The sequence below is a fragment of the Notolepis coatsorum genome (genome assembly GCF_963971535.1).
Source record: "Notolepis coatsorum genome assembly, chromosome: 7".
Taxonomy (NCBI): domain Eukaryota; kingdom Metazoa; phylum Chordata; class Actinopteri; order Aulopiformes; family Paralepididae; genus Notolepis; species Notolepis coatsorum.
The window spans coordinates 11,797,620-11,822,619 of record NC_140171.1 but is presented as its reverse complement, the minus strand read 5'-3'; the positions used below and the strand labels follow the sequence as shown (position 1 = coordinate 11,822,619).

Here is a 25,000-nt window from a genome sequence, read left to right as displayed (position 1 = left end):
ACTCTTTCGAAGTTGGTTAAGGTTAGAGTTTGGAATCAGGGCTGGTGTTCTATCGCCCTGCTCTAAGACAAACTCTAACCTTAACCAACTTCGAAAGAGCGCCTAAGCTTAACCGGTGAAGAAAGAAACAGGCGTCACACAATTGGCCGCACATGTCACACGACCAGAAACGTCAGTGGCCAATCAGATCGCAGAACGCGCACGCGGAACTGGAAATCCGTTGGTAAAAGTATTGACGCGGAGGGGCCACACACAGGGGCAGCACGGTGGTACAGTGGTTAGCACTGCTGCCTCACAGCAAGAAGGTCCTGGGTTCGAACCCCAGCAGGGGGGGCCTATCTTTGTGGAGTTTACATGTTCTCCCTGTGTTTGCGTGTGTTTCCTCTGGGTACTCCAGTTTCCTCCCACTACACCATACAGACATGCATGGTAGGCAGGGACTACAGATGAAAACTAGCTCATTAGCTCAACTCTGGCACATTTACATTGATGTGGAAACTGAAGATGTTCATTAATGTGCACTGTCCCTGGGTAAAAGAAATAAACAAACACTAGGGAGAGGGAGAATATATACAGGGTGCAATTTGTGAAAAGAAATGTGTTTAAAAGTATATATACAGTATTTATTTATGTTTATAATGTAGGCCATACACAATTATATACAGTTATATATCCATATAAAACTCACAGGGTTGTTTTTTTGTTTTGTTTGTTTTGAATTTCTCTAAACGGAGTGCCCTCAAGCAAAGATATTAATTAAATGAACGTATTCTCAATAGGTTTTTACTTTCAAACGGATGCTTTCTGAAATATAATGCAATGGTTTGCTGCTCCTTTTCATCTTCAAGTAATACTGAATACAATATGTAAGAAATGAAGGTTTACATTATGTATAAAGCACTTGATCTAAATATAAACATTTAGATTCATTAACTAGTAATTTCTTAATAAACATTTAGATTCATTAACTAGTAATTTCTTAAAAGCACAGTATAGGCTTATTAAAAGTAGGTCAATAGATCAAATGTCTGAGTGGCAGAAACACTGCAGAGCCGAACAAAAATCATAGCGGTGCGTGTGGGAGGAGGAGGTGTTGGAGCCCATCCTCACCACCTGGGTCAGAGGGTGATGGTCAGAGGGTCAGAGGTGGTGGAGCCCATCCTCACCACCTGGCCTCGGTCCCACAGAAAGTCCAGGATCCAGCTGCACAGGTTGGGGGTTGAGTCCCAGAGTCCTGAGCTTGGCGCTGTCCCTGGTGGAGACTATGGTGTTGAATGCTGAATTATAGGCAGTGAACAACATCCTGATTTTGGGTGGGTGGGTGGGTGGGTGGGTGGGTGGGTGGGTGGGTGGGTGAGGACACTGTGGAGTGTTGATGCTATACTGTTGTCAGGGAGACGCTGGTGTTGATGATATACTGTTGTCAGGGAGTGTAGTGGCTGGGTAGTGTAGAGGTCTAAGCACTGGAGCGGCTGGGTAGTGTAGAGGTCTATAAGCACTGGAGCAGCTGGGTAGTGTAGAGGTCTAAACACTGGAGCAGCTGGGTAGTGTAGAGGTCTATAAGCACTGGAGCAGCTGGGTAGTGTAGAGGTCTAAACACTGGAGCAGCTGGAAAATGAACATCCTGCCTAGGATAAATTTTATTAGCTCAATGCTCCCCCTGCCCCCTCCAATAGACCACTGGCGCAAGGTACAATCGATGGTATCTAAGTTTGTCTGGAATAACAAACGCCCGAGAATCAAAAGGGCTACTACTCAACGTAGGAAACAAGATGGGGGCCTCGCAATCCCTGATTTTAAACTTTATTTCTGGTCCTTTTCACTGAGACCTCTGATGTGCTGGCTAGACCCTGTAGAGGCTGTATCGTGGCGCTCCTTAGAAGCGGCGGCGGTGTCTCCGCTAAGATTGCAGGATGTAGTGTACTCCACTGTCTCTATTGCGAAATGCCGGCTGAGGTATGGACCGATCATTACTCACGTGATCCAAACGTGGCGTAATGTACAGAGGTCGTGTGGGGTTAAATGCCCTTGGCACCTGGACTCTCCAATTTTTAATAACCAGCAATTACTTGTTGGACACAAGCCGGTTAATATTCCTCAATGGCAAAGGAGGGGAGTGCATACTCTGGAGGATATTTATGATAAGAACGGCCTCCGTGCGTTTCAGGACTTAAGAGAATTTTATGATCTTCCCGGCGAGTCCTTCTTTCTTTACCTTCAACTAAGGTCAGCACTGAGGGCGCATGGCGTACCGTGGGCTCAAGCTTTGCAACCACACCCCTTCCTCAGGCTCATAGTGGACAGAACGACATCCAGAGGGTTTGTCTCAGACTTTTATACGCTCTTAATTCAATCCACGTATAAAAATTTATCATTGGATACAATCTGGCGTGTGGATATCCCGGAGTTGGACCCCGAGTTTGACTGGGATGATGTTTGGGCAAATGTGGCATTATCTTCCCGCAACCCCAATCACCAGCAAATTAATTTTAATTATATTCATAGGACCTATAACCGACTCTCGGTGCACTTTGTGCTCTCAAAAGGCCACTGGCACTTATATGCATATGTATTGGGATTGCCCACCAGTGGCCCGTTTCTGGAGGTCAATAACGGACAAACTTTCAGATCTGTGTGGCTTAACAATCCCATTCACAGCTGTTACGCTACTCCTGAACGATATAACGACACTACCCGCGTCCGTACAACTGAAAAGGGTTGTCCTAGCGGGCGTCACAGCAGCGAAGAAGCTTATAGCAATGAGATGGAAGGAGCCTGAGAAGCTGACAATGATCAACTGGTCCCTAACTCTATTGGATGTGATTTATCTTGAGATATCCACGGCTCGGGTGATTGGGGTAGGGCAGGCTGGCATTGACCTGTGGTTCGCAGCAGCTGAGAAGGTAAAGACCGCCGTGTGCGGCTGAGCGGGGTTGGGGCGCTTGATCGGGGGGGTCCGGCGGTCTCTGGGGAGGGGGAGGAGGAAATGTCTTGTCTGTCTTGGTTTTTGTCTTGTCCTTCTTAACTTTGGCTGGGGGGATTTTAGGGGGGGTTGGTATTTAGCTATTCTGCGCTATATGTCAATTCACATGCCATTTCCCCAAGGGACGAATATTGGCAGACTGATTGACCTGTCAACCAACTTGGAAGAGGAATTTCTTTCTTCTTACACTTTACCGTCTGCGAGTTTGGCAGTCTTGAACATGTGTAAGGGACCTAGGCTATCTACAGTAAATCTGCGACAACACTCTCATAAACAATCTTTTAAGTCACTCCACTTTGTAAAGGTGGGGAAAGGTTGCCATGTCTTGAAGACCCCTTTTTGTTATTGAAGTAGCCACCTATATTTGATAGGTTGGACGCTGTTTCTTTTTCTTTTTGTCTTATAATTTATTATTCTGTATTATTGTTGTTATTCTCCTGTGAAGTTATGTTTTTTGTTACTGTGGTTATTGTGTTGTCCTGTTTCATGTAATTAATAATAAAAAAAATTTGATCAAAAAAAAAAAAAACACTGGAGCAGCTGGGTAGTGTAGAGGTCTAAACACTGGAGCAGCTGGGTAGTGTAGAGGTCTAAGCACTGGAGCAGCTGGGTAGTGTAGAGGTCTAAGCACTGGAGCAGCTGGGTAGTGTAGAGGTCTAAGCTCTGGAGCAGCTGGGTAGTGTAGAGGTCTAAACACTGGAGCAGCTGGGTAGTGTAGAGGTCTAAACACTGGATCAGCTGGGTAGTGTAGAGGTCTAAACACTGAGTGGCTGGGTAGTGTAGAGGTCTATAAGCACTGGAGTGGCTGGGTAGTGTAGAGGTCTATAAGCACTGGAGCAGTTGGGTAGTGTAGAGGTCTAAGCTCTGGAGCAGCTGGGTAGTGTAGAGGTCTAAACACTGGAGTGGCTGGGTAGTGTAGAGGTCTAAACACTGGAGCAGCTGGGTAGTGTAGAGGTCTAAGCACTGGAGCAGCTGGGTAGTGTAGAGGTCTAAACACTGGAGTGGCTGGGTAGTGTAGAGGTCTAAACACTAGGAGCGGCTGGGTAGTGTAGAGGTCTAAACACTGGAGCAGCTGGGTAGTGTAGAGGTCTAAACACCGGAGCAGCTGGGTAGTGTAGAGGTCTAAACACTGGAGCAGCTGGGTAGTGTAGAGGTCTAAGCACTGGAGCAGCTGGGTAGTGTAGAGGTCTAAGCACTGGAGCAGCTGGGTAGTGTAGAGGTCTAAGCACTGGAGCAGCTGGGTAGTGTAGAGGTCTAAACACTGGAGCAGCTGGGTAGTGTAGAGGTCTAAGCACTAGGAGCAGCTGGGTAGTGTAGAGGTCTAAGCACTAGGAGCAGCTGGGTAGTGTAGAGGTGAGTCACTGAGTGGCTGATAAAAAGGCAAAAATAATAATAAATAATAAATGAGCGACCAGAGAGGTAGGGAATTCCCCTACATCCCCAATTCCCCCCCGCCGGCAAATCACACCCTGAATAAATACATGAACACACCAGCCAGCTGCTCTGCGCACTCTCTGATCACCTGGCCTGGGATGCTGTCTGGCCTGGCTGCGGGGGGGGGGGGTCCCCCAGGGAGGTTGGTGTTACTAACCTCAAAACAGGTGTAAAAGCTGTTCAGCTCCTCCGTCAGGGTGTGTCGCTGGGTCTCCCTCTACACTCTGATATTGTGTGTAGTTCCTCTCTGTGTCTCTATCTCTGTGTTCCTGCTTGGCTGCTGTGCCGCTGTGGAGGTTCTGCTGTGATTTCTCCTCCTACTCCTCCTCGTTTCCAGAGGCAAAGGCAGAGTCTCTTGCCAGTAGTGCCGCTCTCGCACAGAACCGTTAATCCATGCTTTCTTGGAATACCCAGCTTGTTTATCCTCAATACACAATAAATTGAATGACTCCCTCCGTGTATTCATTGATGTTGTCTGTTACCCTCGTGTACACAAACACACATACGCATAAACATGCAGGCACAAGTGTACCATCACCAACACACACAAACACGTAGATGCACACACACACACACACACACACACACACACAGTTGTACCAGAACTACTGTAAGAACACAACCCTTAATTGCCCTTCTGGCGGGAAGGATCCACATGTTCATCACGTGGCTTCAGACCGTTCGATCACGACTTGAGAACATTAACCCTTTCACTACCACCACACTGCAGAAGGTTAACCCTTTACTATCACACTGCAGACGGTAAAGGGTTAAAACCTTCTCTAGTGTGGTAGTGAAAGGGTTAACCCCATTTGTCGTGTGTCGGTGAAAGCGGTATCCTTCTGTAGTGTCGCAGTGAGAGGGTTAACCGTTTGGTAGTGTGGCGGTGAAAGGGTTAACGGAACTGTGTGACATTTTGAATTTCATTTCTGTCATTTTTTCCTCCCCCTCCTGCACTTCTTGCTATATATCGTGGGGGGAAAGTGTCTCTGTTTGCCTCGCAGCCACCCTTAGCAAGAGCAGCTCGCTAACAAGACGGTTCTCCAAGACGGAGTGCCACTACTGAGGCTTCTCTCCCTGTGAAGTGGCAGGAGCTGCTGGAGACACAAGATAGGGCTGCTCCATTATGGCAGAAATCATGATCATGATTGTTTTTTTTATTGATATTGGAATCACGGTTATTAAACATGGTTACTCGATTACTTGATTTGAGAACATTGTACATTGGTGACATATTTTGTTTTATCTTTCTTCTTGACCAAAGGCTGCCTTTCTGTCATCTTCTACAAGTTACCAAAGATTTTACAAAGTAACTAGAGAATTAGAGTCATTTTTTTTATCCACTTTTTCTCCTCTTTTTCCTATTTTTCTCCCATCCCAATTTCGCTGTGCCAATTCTCCCCTCCCCTGTCTTGAACGTTGCTCGCATATGCCACCCACTGGCCGGTTGTAAGGAGGATAGAAGCCTTGCATCACGTGTCCCCTCCGATACACGAGGAGGCAGCCCGTCACATCTTTTCACCTGCCAGCGTGGACTCTCATTGGCGAGGTGTAACGTGTGGGAGGCTCACACTACCCCCGCCATTTCCTGTCTCTGCTGAGCAGGCGTCCCCCAACCGACCTGTAGGAGTCGCTGTCCACAACGTCCAGATTACCACCCATCGACTTCCACCCGCCAATTGAGTTAGTATGAGGGCCGGCCGGCCCAAGCCGGAGGCAACGCAGACAGCCTGATTCGAACCCGGTGTCTCTTGCGTTGGTGACGAGCGCAATGTCCGCTGCGCCACCCAGCCGCCCTCGACAATAATAATTTTATCAAGAGTATCTTGTTTTCATGATCGTGGGAAACCAAAAACGTCATTGCAATTTAAACTTGATTAATCGCCCAGTGCTTCTCAGCTACAACTAGAACCCACAGATATAAACGCGTGTCTTCCACAACTAGAAACGACAGAACTAAACACTCTCTCCCAGAACATGAAACCACAGAACTAAATGCATTCTCTCAGAATTAGAAACCATAGAATTAAACGCTCTCTCCTAGAACCATACACCATAGAACTAAACGCTCTCTCCTAGAACCATACACCATAGAACTAAACGCTCTAACCAGAACTAAAAACCACAGAACTAAACGCTCTCTCCCAGAACTATAAACCACAGAACTAAACGCTCTCACCTAGAACTATAAACCACAGAACTAAACGCTCTCTCCCAGAACTATAAACCACAGAACTAAACGCTCTCACCTAGAACTATAAACCACAGAACTAAACGCTCTCTCCCAGAACTATAAACCACAGAACTAAACGCTCTCTCCCAGAACTATAAACCACAGAACTAAAGGCTCTCTCCCAGAACTATAAACCACAGAACTAAACGCTCTCTCCCAGAACTAAAGGCTCTCTCCCAGAACTATAAACCACAGAACTAAACGCTCTCTCCCAGAACTAAATGCTCTCTCCCAGAACTATAAACCACAGAACTAAACGCTCTCTCCCAGAACTAAATGCTCTCTCCCAGAACTATAAACCACAGAACTAAACGCTCTCTCCCAGAACTAAACGCTCTCTCCCAGAACTATAAACCACAGAACTAAACGCTCTCTCCCAGAACTATAAACCACAGAACTAAATGCTCTCTCCCAGAACTATAAACCACAGAACTAAACGCTCTCTCCCAGAACTATAAACCACAGAACTAAACGCTCTCTCCCAGAACTATAAACCACAGAACTAAAGGCTCTCTCTCAGAACTATAAACCACAGAACTAAACGCTCTCTCCCAGAACTATAAACCACAGAACTAAACGCTCTCTCCCAAAACTATAAACCACAGAACTAAACGCTCTCACCTAGAACTTGAAACCACAGAACTAAACGCATTCTCTCAGAATTAGAAACCACAGAACTAAACGCTCTCTCCCAGAACTATAAACCACAGAACTAAACGCTCTCTCCCAGAACATGAAACCACAGAACTAAACGCTCTCTCCCAGAACTATAAACCACAGAACTAAACACTCTAACCAGAACTATAAACCACAGAACTAAACGCTCTCTCCCAGAACTATAAACCACAGAACTAAACGCTCTCTCCCAGAACTATAAACCACAGAACTAAACGCTCTCTCCCAGAACTATAAACCACAGAACTAAACGCTCTCTCCCAGAACTATAAACCACAGAACTAAACGCTCTCTCCCAGAACTATAAACCACAGAACTAAACGCTCTCACCCAGAACATGAAACCACAGAACTAAACGCTCTCTCTCAGAACTATAAACCACAGAACTAAACGCTCTCTCCCAGAACTATAAACCACAGAACTAAAGGCTCTCTCCCAGAACTATAAACCACAGAACTAAACACAATGTCTCCTCTGATATCTCTCTACCTACAGTATAGACAGTTGGAATTCTGAATTCTGAATTAAATTATAAAACAACAAATATCTTATCAGATGGGGGTCCCTGGGGAAAACCTTATCAGATGGGGTCCCTGGCCTGTTACGATCTGGGGGTCCTTGACATGAAGCAGCTGGAGAACCGCTGTGGTCGACTCTGCTTCTGCTGCGTCTGATGTCTGCCAACACTAGTGCTTCTCAACAGGGGGTTCGCGGCTCCCAGGGAGACCTCGGGAAGCTGTTCTGGGGGCCTTTAGATGATAGGGAGCGTAATTGAAAACATTAATTACAGAACGCTTTTATCACTTTCCATAGACGTCACATGTACTCTCATAATGTCTTTACTTTGTAAATATTTCATAACTACTACAAGAGGAAAAGTCGTTTTCTTTATTATTGTGGTTTCACGAGGTCAAATGAAATAAGCTGGTCTATCTGCACTGGAGTGTGTACAGATGGAGCAGGTTATCATTTCTCCAGCGGGGGGCGTGGGAGGGGGGTGCAGGCGAAAAGGTTGAGATCCGCTGTATTAAACAATCTCACCAGCGGTTCAAGGAGGTGAATCTGTCAAGTGCCGTGGTGTGTGCTTTTGTCTGAAGTGGAATGGAATCATGTCTGCACAGACCTTCTTACCCTGCCATCTGCCAGACTGGATTTAAAGACATTGAGGTTATTTGTTCACCCATCTTTTTAACCGATATTGAATCTGGCTAGATTTATATACAGTATATGGTCGTCCAGAAACATATAAGTAAGACATATGGCAGTAATGTGTTCGGCCCATTGGTAATGTGAGGGGTTTACAGATCCAGTCTTAAACCTCCCTAAGGTAATGATAGCTTATGATGTTTTCTGAAGGCAGAACATAGGTTTCAAATATTTCACGTCAAATGTTTCATCGTTTTCTATATGGGATGACAACTTTTGTTGCTGTGGAAAGGGCCTATTATGTTCCTGTCAGCCTTTACGTACAAATAAGCTTAGAAGGTCGAGCGAGAGATGATTTTGTGAATGCGGTTCGAGTCCGAGGTACACAAGCAATGTTTAGAAGCAATGCAGATGTATGATTTTCATGATTGGCAATACAGTGACTGAAATGCAGTTGTTTTTTTCTCTCTCTCTCTATCTCTCTCTCTCTCTCTCTCTCTCTCTCTCTCTCTCTCTCTCTCTCTCTATCTCTCTCTCCCCTCTCTATCTCCCTCTATCTCTGTCTCTCCTTCTCCTTTTCTTTCCTTGTTCGTCTCCCCCTCTGTATCTCTGTCTGTTTCTCCTTTCTTCTCCTCTCTCTTCTCCTCTCTCTCTTTCCCCCTTTCCCATCTGTATCTGTCTCCCTCTCTCTCTGTATCCCCCATCTCTCTTTCTCTCTCCACCCTCTCTATATTTGTATGTGTGTGTGTGTGTGTGTCTCTCTCTCTCTCTCTCTCTCTCTCTCTCTCTCTCTCTCTCTCCCCCTCTCTCTCTCCCTCTCTCTCTCTCCCCCCTCTCTCTCTGTCTCTCTGTGTGTGTCTCTCTCTCTCTTTCTCTCTCTTTCTCTGCCTCCCCGCTCTCTCTCTCTCTCCCTCCCAGACCCTCATGGTCCGTCCTTCACCGTCGGTAAGGCCATCTGGCTGCTGTGGGGTCTGGTCTTCAACAACTCTGTGCCGGTCCAGAACCCCAAGGGCACCACCAGTAAGTTCATAGTGTCCGTGTGGGCCTTCTTCGCTGTGATCTTCCTGGCCTCCTACACTGCCAACCTGGCCGCCTTCATGATCCAGGAGGAGTTTGTCGACCAAGTCACTGGCCTGTCAGACAAGAAGGTAGGACAACAAACACTAGGGCTGTCAGAATTAATTTCAATATTCAAATTCCATTCATTTTCTATATGAAGTGAAATGAAAAGGCGTTACTGGTTTTTGTCTTTCTTCGTGATTTTGCAAAGATGTGCCTGCAATATCCAAAAGGGTCAGCTTTTCAGGAATGAAGAAATTCCTTGATGCCCGTTTATTTGGGGGTTTTGAAGGAGTTTCCCAGTCCTTTCCCAGTCATGAAACCTGCTCACAACACAGATAACTAGAAAGACACTTCGATTCCTACACTCATCTGGGTCATGTCAGCCATGTTTATTTCAATGGACAATAAATTAAATTAAATTGTTGTTGTTGACCAATTTGAAAAAGATTACAGAATCCGGGTCCTTGGTCCTCCTGTCAACCTATTTGAAATGTTTGATGGGAATCGGGTCAGAGCGGTAGGAGAGACACAGACACAAGGACACACACGCGGACAGAAGGACACACACACACACACACACACACGGACAGAAGGACACACACACACACGGACAGAAGGACACACACACACACACACGGACAGAACTACACCACTACACGGTGGTGTAGTGGTTAACACTGTCGCCTCACAGCAAGAAGGTCCAGGGTTCGAATCCCGCTTGGGGACCAGGTTTCCATGATGCCAGTTACCCAGGTGGGGTATCTCCCAGGCCTTTCTGTGTGGAGTTTGCATGTTCTCCCCGTGCTCGCAAGGGTTTCCCCCCCCGATAAGATAAACCCAATGGAAAAACATGCACAACAACAAGATCGCTAACGCTGTGGCGTCCTTGACGAAGACGGACAGGAGCACTTGGATTGGTCCCCTGGCGCGGCTCACGTGGCGCCTGTCTGCTCCCGGCTGCCCTTGGGGGGGAAGGACGACGGGATGGGTTAATCGCAGATACGCATTGTATGCATGGTTTGCATGTGTGCCAAATGGTGACCTCGGAGCAGGTCCTAAATTATTATTATTAAATTATTATATACAGAAGGACACACACACACACGGACAGAAGGACACACACACACGGACAGAAGGACACACACACACACACGGACAGAAGGACACGCGGACATGACCCCCTCCAGGCTTGTGATGTTGTAGACTTACTTGAACCTAATTGAAGTAGAAGCATGGACACGAGCAGCATGGAGACACCGGGTTCCTGACAGCAGATCACTGTCAGGTCACATTCAGATCCACCTCCTGGGGCTAAGAGATGAAAGCCTTGTCTGCCACCTACAATATACTGTGACTGACTTGACTCTTAAGTACTGTAAGTGAGAGGAAGGAGAGAGAGGAGAGAGGAAGGACACACCAGGACCATGCTGCGCTGCCCCCTGTGTGTGTGTGTGTGTGTGTGTGTGTGTGTGTGTGTGTGTGTATGTGACTGGAATAATAACAAACACACACAAACACACACACACAAAGGACAACAAGGCTTTCAGAGTTAGTCTAGTAAAAGCCTCCCTGAGTCCAGACATTCACCTCGGGGGACGGCCCTGGGCCTCAAGACCCCAAAACTCCTCCGGCTAGAGCTGTCAACGCGGTAGCAATGCTAGCAGAGCAGACCCAGAGGGTCTCTCTCTCCCTCACACACACACACACACACACACACACACGCACGCACGCACGCACACACACACACACACACACACACACACACACACACACACACACACACACACACACACACACACACACACACACACACACACACACACACACACACACACACACACACACACACACACACACGGACACACGCAGGGCTGAAGATCCAGGCAGGAGAGTCGGTCATTGCTGGTAATGATTCGGTAGTATGTTTAGGATGCACCTTGGACGAATGTCTCACAGGGGAGGCTACTCTATGGCCTTGAAAGCCCTGGCTAGGATAAGCCAAAGGACCAAATTCCTAGCACGTAAGTCTGAGATGTTGGATAGAAAAACACTTAGGATGTTGTCAGGTGCCCTGATACAGAGTCATTTTGACTACGCTGCCTCCTTCTGGTACAGTAAGTAGTGCACCCGAGAAAATTAAAAATAAATGTCAGACTTCCCAAAACAAATTGATTAGAGTAGTGTTGAAGCTTCCTACCCGCACTCACCTGGATGTAGCCATATTTAATCAACTTCACTGGCTCCCAGTGGAAAAACGGGTTATTCAAATCAAGTTGGGCCTTACCCATAAAATTATGTATAATAGGAAGACGAAAGGAGTAGTCATAGTTACAAGACGTAACCTTGATATCAAAATCTTGGATGTATGGTCGGACACGGAGGGAAGGATTACTATAGCAAAAGTTGAATTCTTGCATAGGAAGATGGCTATAATAGCATTGTATGCTCCTAACACATTTGATTCAGCGTTCTATAATACAATCACGAAGAATATGTTGGAACTTAATGGATACGCTCTCATTGTGGGTGGCGATTTTAATGCGTGCTGGGATGCGGAGATGGATAGGTCTGGGCCCTCTGAAACGAGCGACCAGAAACGGGCCTCTAAGGCCCTCAGGATGTGGGCCAAAGACACGGGGCTCTCAGACCTCTGGCGCTTATGCAACCCCACCCTCAGAGATTACTCTCACCTGTCAGCCAGACACAAAAGCTTCTCTCGAATTGACTATGCATTCGCGTCCCCTAATATGTTTGATAGTTTCGATGTCTCATTGGTTCCCTTGGCTCTCTCAGACCACAAGGGGATTTTCCTTACGGCAACCTTTGGCAGGCTCTCCGCAAGAGCTCCCAGATGGCGTTTTAATTCGACCTTGCTAAAGAACGATGACTTCTGTTCTGAGTTCAGGAGTAAACTAGCAGAATTTTTGCAGATCAACGTTGGCACAGTAGAAGACCCTAGGGTCCTGTGGAACGCATTGAAAGGATTCATCAGGGGTCATGTCACACTATTTGCCTCCAATTTGCGAAAATCCCGGTCAAAAAAGCTAGAAGGACTGGAATCATTATATGCGGACCTATACGCATCCTTGCAAACTGACTATAATGAACGACTAAACACACAACGTAAGATAGTCAAAAAAGAAATAAACTCCATACTTAAACAACAGTCTGAGTTTTTGATACATAGGACAAGACAAAATTACTATTTTCACGGCTCCAGACCTAGCCATCTATTGGCAATGAAAATACGCTCAAATGATCATTTCTCAGATATCCCCTCGATTAGGACGAGCCAGGGTGCAGTCACTACTGATTCGAAAAAGATCAATGACACTTTTAAAGAGTTTTACTCACAGTTATATAGCTCAGAGGGTAATCTGGATGACTCTAGATTTGAATCGTTCATCGGCGGGCTTGAGATACCCCACATTTCTGAGGAAGAGGCCAAGGAACTGGGGAGACCGATTACTCTCGTAGAATTGAGGGAGACTATTGTTGAAATGCAGAGGGGTAAGGCGCCAGGCTGGGATGGTATTCCACCCGAAGTGTATTTAGCTTTCTGGGACCAACTGGGTCCATTGATGCTCGATATGATCAATTACGCTATCGAACAAGGGGAGTTCTCAAGAGATGTCAATATGGCGTTGATTTCTTTACTTCTCAAAAAGGACAAAGATCCCAATGATTGTGGTAGCTATAGACCCTTGAGTCTTCTCGGGGCCGATTTAAAGGTGTTTGCCAAGGTGCTGGCCCGTCGCCTGCAGAGATTTATGCCTGTATTGGTACACTGCGATCAAACTGGTTTTATCCCGGGGCGTCTGGCTGCAGATAATCTTAGGAGGCTGTTGCATGTAATCGATAACAGTAAAGACAATACAACTCCATCCACAGTTCTGTCTTTGGATGCCATGAAGGCGTTTGACAGACTTGAGTGGTCATACCTGTGGAAGGTACTTGAGGTCATGGGTCTTGGAAAGAGTTTTATTCATATGATTAAAGTCCTGTATGCCTCGCCGTCTGCGATGATACTGACAGGCAAAAACTGTTCCACACTCTTTCCAGTCTCCAGATCTTCTAGACAGGGTTGCCCTCTGAGCCCGGGACTGTTCGCGCTTTCCCTCGAACCTTTGGCCCAATTTATTAGGCAATCGGAGGACATCGTCCCCATAATGGTCAACAATACTCCACACAAAATTGCTCTCTATGCGGATGACCTGCTGATTTTCATGGACGACCCCTCCCGGTCGGCCACAAAATTATTGAGGATAATCGACGACTTTGGTAAATTGTCAGGTTTTAAGATTAACTGGAACAAATCAGCCTGCCTACCTCTTAATGAACTGGCCAAGGCGGTACGACTACCAGCTGATATCCCCATAGTAGAACATTTTAAATACCTGGGCATAGAGATATTCCCCACGCTGAACCAAACTACTAAGTACAACTTCACGGGTACTTATGATAAAATACGCCAGGATCTAGACAGGTGGTCGTCCCTTCCTAACTCCTTACAAGCCCGGGCTTCCATAATCAAAATGAACATCCTGCCTAGGATAAATTTTATTAGCTCAATGCTCCCCCTGCCCCCTCCAATAGACCACTGGCGCAAGGTACAATCGATGGTATCTAAGTTTGTCTGGAATAACAAACGCCCGAGAATCAAAAGGGCTACTACTCAACGTAGGAAACAAGATGGGGGCCTCGCAATCCCTGATTTTAAACTTTATTTCTGGTCCTTTTCACTGAGACCTCTGATGTGCTGGCTAGACCCTGTAGAGGCTGTATCGTGGCGCTCCTTAGAAGCGGCGGCGGTGTCTCCGCTAAGATTGCAGGATGTAGTGTACTCCACTGTCTCTATTGCGAAATGCCGGCTGAGGTATGGACCGATCATAACTCACGTGATCCAAACGTGGCGTAATGTACAGAGGTCGTGTGGGGTTAAATGCCCTTGGCACCTGGACTCTCCAATTTTTAATAACCAGCAATTACTTGTTGGACACAAGCCGGTTAATATTCCTCAATGGCAAAGGAGGGGAGTGCATACTCTGGAGGATATTTATGATAAGAACGGCCTCCGTGCGTTTCAGGACTTAAGAGAATTTTATGATCTTCCCGGCGAGTCCTTCTTTCTTTACCTTCAACTAAGGTCAGCACTGAGGGCGCATGGCGTACCGTGGGCTCAAGCCTTGCACCCACACCCCTTCCTCAGGCTCATAGTGGACAGGACGACATCCAGAGGGTTTGTCTCCGACTTTTATACGCTCTTAATTCAATCCACGTATAAAAATTTATCATTGGATACAATCTGGCGTGTGGATATCCCGGAGTTGGACCCCGAGTTTGACTGGGATGATGTTTGGGCAAATGTGGCATTATCTTCCCGCAACCCCAATCACCAGCAAATTAATTTTAATTATATTCATAGGACCTATCTTACACCTAGGAAGCTATTTGCTATGGGACTGATAACCGACTCTCGGTGCACTTTGTGCTCTCAAAAGGCCACTGGCACTTATATGCATATGTATTGGGATTGCCCACCAGTGGCCCGCTTCTGGAGGTCAATAACGGACAAACTTTCAGATCTGTGTGGCTTAACTATCCCATTCACAGCTGTTACGCTACTCCTGAACGATATAACGACACTACCCGCGTCCGTACAACTGAAAAGGGTTGTCCTGGCGGGCGTCACAGCAGCGAAGAAGCTAATAGCAATGAGATGGAAGGAGCCTGAGAAGCTTACAATGATTAACTGGTCCCTAACTCTATTGGATGTGATTTATCTTGAGATATCCACAGCCCGGGTGATTGGGGTGGGGCAGGCTGGAATTGACCTGTGGTTCGCAGCAGCTGAGAAGGTAAAGACCGCAGTGTGCGGCTGAGCGGGGTTGGGGTGCGTGTTCGGGTGAGTCCGGCGGTCTCTTGGGAGGGGGAGGAGGAAGTGTTTTTGTCTGTCTTGTCCCTTGTCTTGTCATCTTGAGTTTAGCTGGGGATATTATGGGGGGGCAGCTATTTAACTAGTTCTTCACTGTTTGGCCACTTTTACACGGTCTCTGTGAGTCTATGGAACACCTACAGGTTTTTGTTTTTTCATGAAGGTTCATTGCTCTGGTTTCAGGTCGTGTTCCCCCAAAAAATGGTCCTTGTGGTGGGTTGGAGATGTACGTTTTATTAATATGGGGTCACACGGCCGGGAATCGGGACTGAACACTGGGAAAGACCATTTATTAGATAGTACCCCTTGGAATTAATTTAGTAGGTTGAACTCTGGTTTCTTTTCTCTTGTCTGTATAATTGTTAGTCATTATTATTATTGTTTTTGTTATTTTCTTGTGAAGTTCTATGTATTGTGATTGTGGTTAATGTGTTGTCTTGTTTCGTGAGAATGTCAATAAAAAAAATTTGATCAAAAAAAAAATTATGTATAATAGGGTCCCCTCATAGCTCTCAAATTATTTTATGTGCTTTAGGGACACCCACTCCCATGCAGCGACGGGCAGTTTAACTGATATCAAACATGCATTTTCAGTAGCTCAATGGGGGAAAATACCTTTCGGTACTCTGCAGCCTACAGTATGAGTGGAACAAACTGCCAGTGTCCATAAAAATTATTGTCTCAGAAAGATTTTTTTTTAAAGATATGACTTAGTCACGTATAGGATGATGATATATGGGGGTGTGCTGTAGACTTTGTGTTTTGTTTGTGTTATTGCATTTATTTTTGTAGTGTATTTGTCTTATTTGTGCATGGTGGATACTAGTCATCTTGTCCATTGTCCATTGTGAGGACCACAATGGAAATAAACCGTAAGGTTTTATTGTGTTTTAATCCTCGACGATTTTAGATTATATGTGATGGCTGTACATGTGTGTACCGGTATTGTATGTAATTTTGATTGTCAAATTAATTCAATCAATCAATCACACACACACACACACACACACACACACACACACACACACACACGCACATGCACACAAAGTCTTGGTGTGTGTGTGTGTGTGTGTGTTTGTGTGTGTGTCTGCATGCAGATTCTCCACAGGAATGTTGCCATTTCTGCAACATGATATTGTATCATCTGCATATAAATATGCATGGCAGTTAGTTAAAGATGAAATAACGGTATTAATATAAATTGTAAAAATAACTGGGCCTCGGATTGAACCTTGTCGGGCTCCCTTAGTTATCAGTAAAAACTCTGAACGAGTTGTTCCCAAGTTAAATGATTGCTGCCGATCAGACAGGTAATTCAGAAACCATGCACAAGCAATTGAATTAAACATAACTTAGATACATTATTTCAAGTCAAGAGTTTTAATTGTCACGGCATACAGGTATACAATGAAATGCGGGTGGTCTTGCCCGCAACGATGTGCAATACAGTGGTACATATAATAGAATCAAAATGAAAAAACAACATTGTGCAGTAAACAGGTAACAGGTAACATGGAGTGACATCTCGGTATCTGTACATAGTTATTTACAGAGCATATGGGACATGCTAGTTAGCTTTGGTAGTGCAATACACTGTTCCTGTTATTCTAATTTAAAGTTTAAAGTGTCCTTTCCTTTGGCCATAAGTGTGCGTGTGTGCGACATGAGTGTGTGCCCGCTCATGTTAAAGTGTTAAGTGGCTGCTCGTGTGTGAGCGTGCACAGTGTGCGTGTCGTGTGTGTGTTCATGTGTGCTTGTGTGTGGATAGTTCAATGTTCTGAGCACTCAATGTTCATTGTTCATGGCTCTGATGGCCTGGGGGAAGAAGCTGAGCCTAAGCCGCTCTGTCCTAGTAGCTGGGGTTCGCAGGCGTCTGCCTGACCTCAGCAGCTGAAACAGGCTGTTATTGGGGTGGTGAGGGTCTTTCATTATCCTGCAGGCTCTGGATTTGCACCTCTTGTTGTATAGAACCTGCAGGGGGGGTAGTGCAATACCCGTGGTACGCTCGGCTGAGCGCACCACTCTCTGTAGGGCCTTCTTGTCCTGTGCCGTGCTGTTTCCATACCAGGCAGTGATGTTTCCGGTCAGGATGCTCTCTACAGCTCCTGAGTAGAAGGACTGGAATATCTTCCCCGATACTCTGAACTTCCTTAACTGTCTCAGGTGGTAGAGGCACTGTTTCGCCTTCTTTACTACTGTGTCTATGTGTGTTGACCATGTCAGGTCCTCTGAGATGTGGACCCCCAGGTACTTAAAGCTGCTCACCCTGTCCACGGTAGCCCCGTTAATCATCAGTGGTGTGTGCGTCTCCTGCTGTCCTCTCCTATAATCCACGATCAGCTCCTTGGTTTTACCAATGTTCAGGAGCAGGCTGTTGTCCTGGCACCAGCGTTCCAGTACCTCAACCTCCTCCCGGTAGGCCTTCTCGTCGTTGTCCGAGATCAGCCCCACCACCACCGTGTCGTCTGCGAACTTCACTATGGAGTTGGAGCTGAACTTGGCCACACAGTCGTGTGTGTAGAGTGAGTACAGCAGGGGGCTCAGAACACAGCCCTGGGGGGACCCGATGCTCAGGGTGATGGTGTTGGAGGTCTGACCCCCCACCCTGACTGCCTGGGGTCTTTCGCTCAGAAAGTCCAGTACCCAGGCGCTCAGGGCGGAGCTCAAACCTAGCTCGATCAGCTTGTCCACCAGTCTGGTGGGGACTATGGTGTTGAACGCTGAGCTGTAGTCAATGAACAACAGTCTCACATAGCCCCCCTTCTGACGGTCAAGGTGCGAGAGGGTGCTGTGCAGTACCTGGGAGACCGCGTCGTCGGTGGACCTGTTTGTCCTGTATGCAAATTGCATAGGGTCCATATCACTGGGGAGGGAGGCACAAATGTGGTCCTTGACCAGCCTCTCGAAACATTTCATGACCACAGAGGTGAGTGCCACCGGTCTGTAGTCATTTGGACATGTTGGGGAGGGTTTCTTCGGTACAGGGATGATGGTAGACATCTTGAAGCAGGCAGGGACCACTGACTCCGCCAGGGATTGATTAAATATGGCGGTGAACACTGGGGCCAGCTGGTTGGCACAGGACTTGAGTATGCGTCCTGTTATGCCATCTGGGCCAGCAGCCTTCCTGGTGTTCACCTGCATAAATGCTCTTCTCACACTGTGTTCCGACAACGAGAGAGCGTCCCCGCCCCCCCGCGGTTGCCCCCCCCCCTCCACAACAGCCGGCGCGCCAGTGACGTCACTAGCCGGAGAGCCGGCAGCGCCACTGTCTACACCAAACCGAGCGTAGAAGATGTTGAGCTTGTCCGCGAGGGAGGCGTCGTCGCTCCCCATTGAGGGGGCGCTGACTTTATAGTCAGTTATTGTCTTCAGTCCCTGCCATAATCCTCTTGTGTCGTTTTGTGCCATTTGTGTCTCCAGTTTGTCAGCATATGTCCTCTTAGCAAGTTTGACAGCCTTGCGTAGAGTATAGACTGAAGCCTTATACTCCTCCATGTTTCCTGACTCTCTACCCAGGTTGTAGGCGGTGGTACGAGAGTTCAGAGCTGCTCTAATAGTGCTATCCACCCACGGTTTCTGGTTTGGGAAAATCCGCACAGTTTTTCTGGGGACAATACCATCGGCTTATGTAGAAGCCAGGGCCCTCATTCATCAACGTGTTCTACGCACAGATTTGTGCTTACCCTGTGCGTACGATCATTTCTAAGCAAAGAGTGGGATTCATCAATTTCAACTTGAACTTGACTCCGTGCTTACGTCTACGCACAGGTCAGAGCACACTTAGCTGACGCCCAGTGGTAGAATATATTATTACAACAAGGAAATGAGCTTCTGTGCATAATAACACTGGCATGTTCTGTACGAACCGTAGTTCATTATAGTTCATTGTAAAATAGCAACAGTAGTGTAATTATGGTCAAACCCCTATAAATAGCATTTGGAATAATAGATCTTTCTCTCAGAATGAATGCAGCATGGTTTATATAGCGTTATCGGAATATACGGGGTGTAGGCTACTGACTGACTGCGCTCCGCGTAGCTTGATTGATTGATTGATTGATTGATTGAAAAGTTTATTAACAGATTGCAGAATGGGTACAGTACAGTACAGCTCAGTACATACAATTGTTAATTGGGGATGCAGACCAGAGAAAGACTTTCGTCTTGTTTACATCAGGGTCCCCCATTTTCAATTCATCATAAATCATAAAGCTCAACTCGTTATTATTTTGCGCAGACCGCAGAAACGCGGGAACGTTTTGATTATATTTAAAAGGCTTTACGTTAAACGAAACAAGTGGAATTTCGAAGCTGTAAGCAGAATACAAGTCATATGAATATAGTGTTCTTCCCCCTTTTTACTGTATAAGAAAGAATAGAAAACGCATTGCAATGGCACCAGATAGTGGACAGACTATGTATATGATGGGATTCAAGTTCGCGTTTTTGTTGATCATAGGCATGCTGTCAGAGTATGATATCTTAATCAAACATTCTAGAACATTTGTCGTCACAGATCATGTCCTAATAGAACATAGGCTATGGCATGGATCGTGATATTGTGTGGACTGTTATTATTACTGTACCGGTACCACCCATTGTGACAACAGCCTTGTGAGTCCCGCACACAAACATGATGGAATTCAAGTTCATGTATTGAAAGGCAGGGTACATCATACATGCAGTGAGATTCATTGTTCTTGTATATGCTCTCGTATTATTGTTTATATAGGCTACCCAATACTGACATCAAAATAGATTGTAGTATGCCTCTAGAAATCATATGCAGCAGGTAGAAAATTTACGGGAGATCCATCGCGATTTGGAATAAAATTGAGGAGAACTTTAATCCCTGGGTATTAATCAAACAACATGGGAAAAGGCAGTAATATTCCAGCGCGGTATTTATTAGTGTTTGCACTGCCCAGGCAGCAATGGTTAATAGATATCATATCCGACATCACCGTAAGTGTACACGTCTGTCAGCCTGTCTCATGACACGCTTCCCTCGGCTTAGTCCATTTTTCCACATTTCATGGGTGTATTCCATTACCGTATATGGTTAATCGGGGCGTTTCTGGTATGCAAATACTTAAAACAGTGCACGAGCTCAAACGTAGGATCAAAGTCATATTCATCATGACAGGTGTGCGTAGAACCTGCGTACGCACGTGTGATGAATCCCGACTTCCCTGTGCGTACACTGATTCTACATTCTGTGCTTACGTGTGGAAATAGAACATATTCTATGCACACGTTGATGAATGAGGGCCCAGGAATGATCCACAGTGTCAAATGCCTTGGAGCGGTGCGCAGAGATGTCAGCACAATGTTTGTTCTCATCCAAATCCTTGACAATGTCCTTCACAACCAAAGTGATACCAGAAACAGTGCTGTGCGTAGACCTGAGCCCGGAATGATGCTCAGAACATTTGAGAGTTTGTATTGAGAAATTCGATTTACAAGAGACTTTAGGATTTTAAACAAGACAATTTGGATATTGGTCTATAATTATTTGCATCACTCCTATCTCCACGCAAGGGGAGGACCTTTTCCAGACTCCGTGAACTACACCAGTAGCAATAGAAAGGTTGGAAATGTGAGTTATTTGCTCAGCAATTAGTAGACCAGAGAGATGAAGACAGGTAGGATCGCATTTGTCTTCACCAGTTGATCTCTTGGAATCAACGTTTTGAAGAGCCTCAATAACGTCACTGAGAGAGATAGAATAAAAAATTGATAGAAATACATAATCATGATTATGATATGAATATATAAATAATACATAAATATGCATACCTACTGTACTACCCCCAACCACTACAAAGCTGAGTATTACTGTAAGTGTTGTGGACAAGTGTACCAGTGCAAGTGGACCGGTGTGCTCACTCACTCGCTCTTGACTGACTCCCTGGTGATCAGAGGTGGCGGTGAAGGACACAATCTCCACACTCAAGTAGGCTGAAAATAAACATAGCACTGCCTCCCCCCCCCCTCCCTCAGGCTAATACATAAGCAGGCATATATTTAGCACCTGCTGCACAGGTGTTGTAGCCTTTTCCTGCATCTTTAGGCTAATAATTGTAATATTTATGATGATGGGATATGGACCTAGGTCACTCAGAGCAACGTGGGCTCAGCCAATGAGACGCTGACAAAATAACGTTAGTTATTAGTAAACAGATGGATATAGCAAGCTAGCATAAGGACACATACTGTAGTATAACTGTAGATTGTATAGTATAGTATTGTATAGGAGTGTACATAAGACCCAGTGCCTCACCATGCTTTTTGTAAACTTCATGTACATATACCATGTCTTATTCTTACTTTGTATTATTGCACAAATGCCTATTCTCATCCTATTGGATTCTTATTATTGTATTATTGTATTACTGCATTATTGTACTATTGCACAATCGTTGCGGGCAAGACCCCCCCCCCCCCCCCATTTCACTGTATGCTTGTATGCCGTGACAAATAAAACTCTTGACTTGACTAGTTGACGTTAGCCAGCAGTAGATGACGGCCTCACCTTATTACAGCGTTATGATTATGTTCTGTTATCTTATTATCATCATCGTCAATTTAATTAATAATCATCATCGTCATCATGATGTGGAACACACACGACCACCCTGCTCCCTCCCTGTGAGTCCATGTTGATCATGAAGCTACTCTCTGAGTCCCTGTTGATCATGAAGCTACTCTCTGAGTCCCTGTTGATCATGAAGCTACTCTCTGAGTCCCTGTTGATCATGAAGCTACTCTCTGAGTCCCTGTTGATCATGAAGCTACTCTCTGAGTCCCTGTTGATCATGAAGCTACTCTCTGAGTCCCTGTTGATCATGAAGCTACTCTCTGAGTCCCTGTTGATCATGAAGCTACTCTCTGAGTCCCTGTTGATCATGAAGCTACTCTCTCTGAGTCCATGTTGATCATGAAGCTACTCTCTCTGAGTCCCTGTTGATCATGAAGCTACTCTCTCTGAGTCCCTTGTTGATCATGAAGCTACTCTCTCCGAGTCCCTGTTGATCATGAAGCTACTCTCTGAGTTCCTGTTGATCATGAAGCTACTCTCTGAGTTCCTGTTGATCATGAAGCTACTCTCTCTGAGTCCCTTGTTGATCATGAAGCTACTCTCTCTGAGTCCCTGTTGATCATGAAGCTACTCTCTCTGAGTCCCTGTTGATCATGAAGCTACTCTCTCTGAGTCCCTGTTGATCATGAAGCTACTCTCTGAGTCCCTGTTGATCATGAAGCTACTCTCTCTGAGTCCCTGTTGATCATGAAGCTACTCTCTGAGTCCCTGTTGATCATGAAGCTACTCTCTCTGAGTCCCTGTTGATCATGACGCTACTCTCTCTGAGTCCCTGTTGATCATGAAGCTACTATCTGAGTCCCTGTTGATCATGAAGCTACTCTCTGAGTCCCTGTTGATCATGAAGCTACTGTCTGAGTCCCTGTTGATCATGAAGCTACTCTCTGAGTCCATGTTGATCATGAAGCTACTCTCTGAGTCCCTGTTGATCATGAAGCTACTCTCTCTGAGTCCCTGTTGATCATGAAGCTACTCTCTGAGTCCCTGTTGATCATGAAGCTACTGTCTGAGTCCCTGTTGATCATGAAGCTACTCTCTGAGTCCATGTTGATCATGAAGCTACTCTCTCTGAGTCCCTGTTGATCATGAAGCTACTCTCTGAGTCCCTGTTGATCATGAAGCTACTCTCTCTGAGTCCCTGTTGATCATGAAGCTACTCTCTGAGTCCCTGTTGATCATGAAGCTACTCTCTGAGTCCCTGTTGATCATGAAGCTACTCTCTGAGTCCCTGTTGATCATGACGCTACTCCATGCTTTACCGCTTCAACAACACTTCCTCCTGCTCACACTGTCTCTCAACCCTGTCATCCTGATCACTCTGTCCCGCTGTCCTGTCCTGATCACTCTATCTCTCAGTCCTGTCCTCATCACTCTGTCTCTCAGTCCTGTCCTCATCACTATGTCTCTCAGTCACTCCTCTCCTCCTTCAAGTTCCACTTGTTCCTGCACAATGTCAGGTCATTTAGATGTTGAAGCTACTGCAGCCCCCCATGTTATTTTAACACATTTAGCAGAACATCATGTGTGTTATTTTAACACATTTAGCAGAACATCCTGTGTGTTATTTTAACACATTCAGCAGAACATCACATGTTATTTTAACACATTTAGCAGAACATCCTGTGTGTTATTTTAACACATTTAGCAGAACATCCTGTGTGTTATTTTAACACATTTAGCAGAACATCCTGTGTGTTATTTTAACACATTTAGCAGAACATCCTTAGCAGAACATCATGTGTGTTATTTTAACACATTTAGTAGAACATCATGTGTGTTATTTTAACACATTCAGCAGAACATTATGTGTGTTATTTTAACACATTTAGCAGAACATCATGTGTGTGTTATTTTAACACATTTAGTAGAACATCATGTGTGTTATTTTAACACATTCAGCAGAACATCATGTGTGTTATTTTAACACATTCAGCAGAACATCATGTGTGTTATTTTAACACATTTAGCAGAACATCATGTGTGTTATTTTAACACATTTAGCAGAACATCATGTGTGTTATTTTAACACATTTAGCAAAACATCCTGTGTGTTATTTTAACACATTTAGCAGAACATCATGTGTGTTATTTGATCACATTTAGCAGAACATCACGTCTGTTATTTTAACACATTCAGCAGAACATCATGTGTGTTATTTTAACCCATTTAGTAGAACATCCTGTGTGTTATTTTAACCCATTTAGCAGAACATCATGTGTGTTATTTTAACCCATTTAGTAGAACATCATGTGTGTTATTTAACATTTAGTAGAACATCATGTGTGTTATTTAACATTTAGCAGAACATCCCCCTCTTGGTTTTTTATTGTTTTGAGCACAACTTCTCCACACCTCCTTGTTCTCTTGTTTCCATTTTGTCGCCCCTATCCATCCACAGATGTCTAGTTCTGAGCCACGGTCTCTGACACAAGATACTGAGGGGGGAGGGGTCTACAGTAGTAAGAGATATGATTGGTCCAGCCCAGTGTCAGTATAGAACATACATTTCAGGTTTCTTTTTTTGGCCCACCAGAAAAATTACCAGTCCAGCGTGGGTGTGTATGTGTGTGTGTGTGTGTGTGTGTGTGTGTGTGTGTGTGTGTGTGTGTGTGTGTGTGTGTGTGTGTGTGTGTGTGTGTGTGTGTGTGTGTGTGTGTGTGTGTGTGTGTGTGTATGAGTGCCTGTGTGTGTGTATGAGTGCCTGTGTGTGTATGAGTGCCTGTGTATGTGTATGAGTGTGTGTATGAGTGCCTGTGTATGTGTATGAGTGTCTGTGTGTGTATAAGTGCATGTGTGTGTATGGGTGCCTGTGTGTGTGTGTATGAGTGCATGTGTGTGTGTGTGTGTATTAGTGTGCCGGGCAATTTGGAGAAGACGCTGCTATCTGTATCCATGAGCTGTGTGTAGATTGTCAGGTTCATCATCCA

The 25,000-nt window shown here is 45.5% G+C and overlaps 1 protein-coding gene across 1 annotated transcript in view; it reads left to right on the top strand.

Annotated features, from left to right (window-relative positions):
• Window positions 1-25,000, top strand: part of LOC311232621 (glutamate receptor ionotropic, NMDA 2A-like) — a gene marked incomplete at both ends in the record, with an annotated part of 220,453 nt that overhangs the window by 156,153 nt on the left and 39,300 nt on the right. The window contains 1 exon segment of the mRNA XM_084319481.1: window positions 9,390-9,619. Coding sequence (XP_084175607.1) covers window positions 9,390-9,619 — 230 coding nt within the window.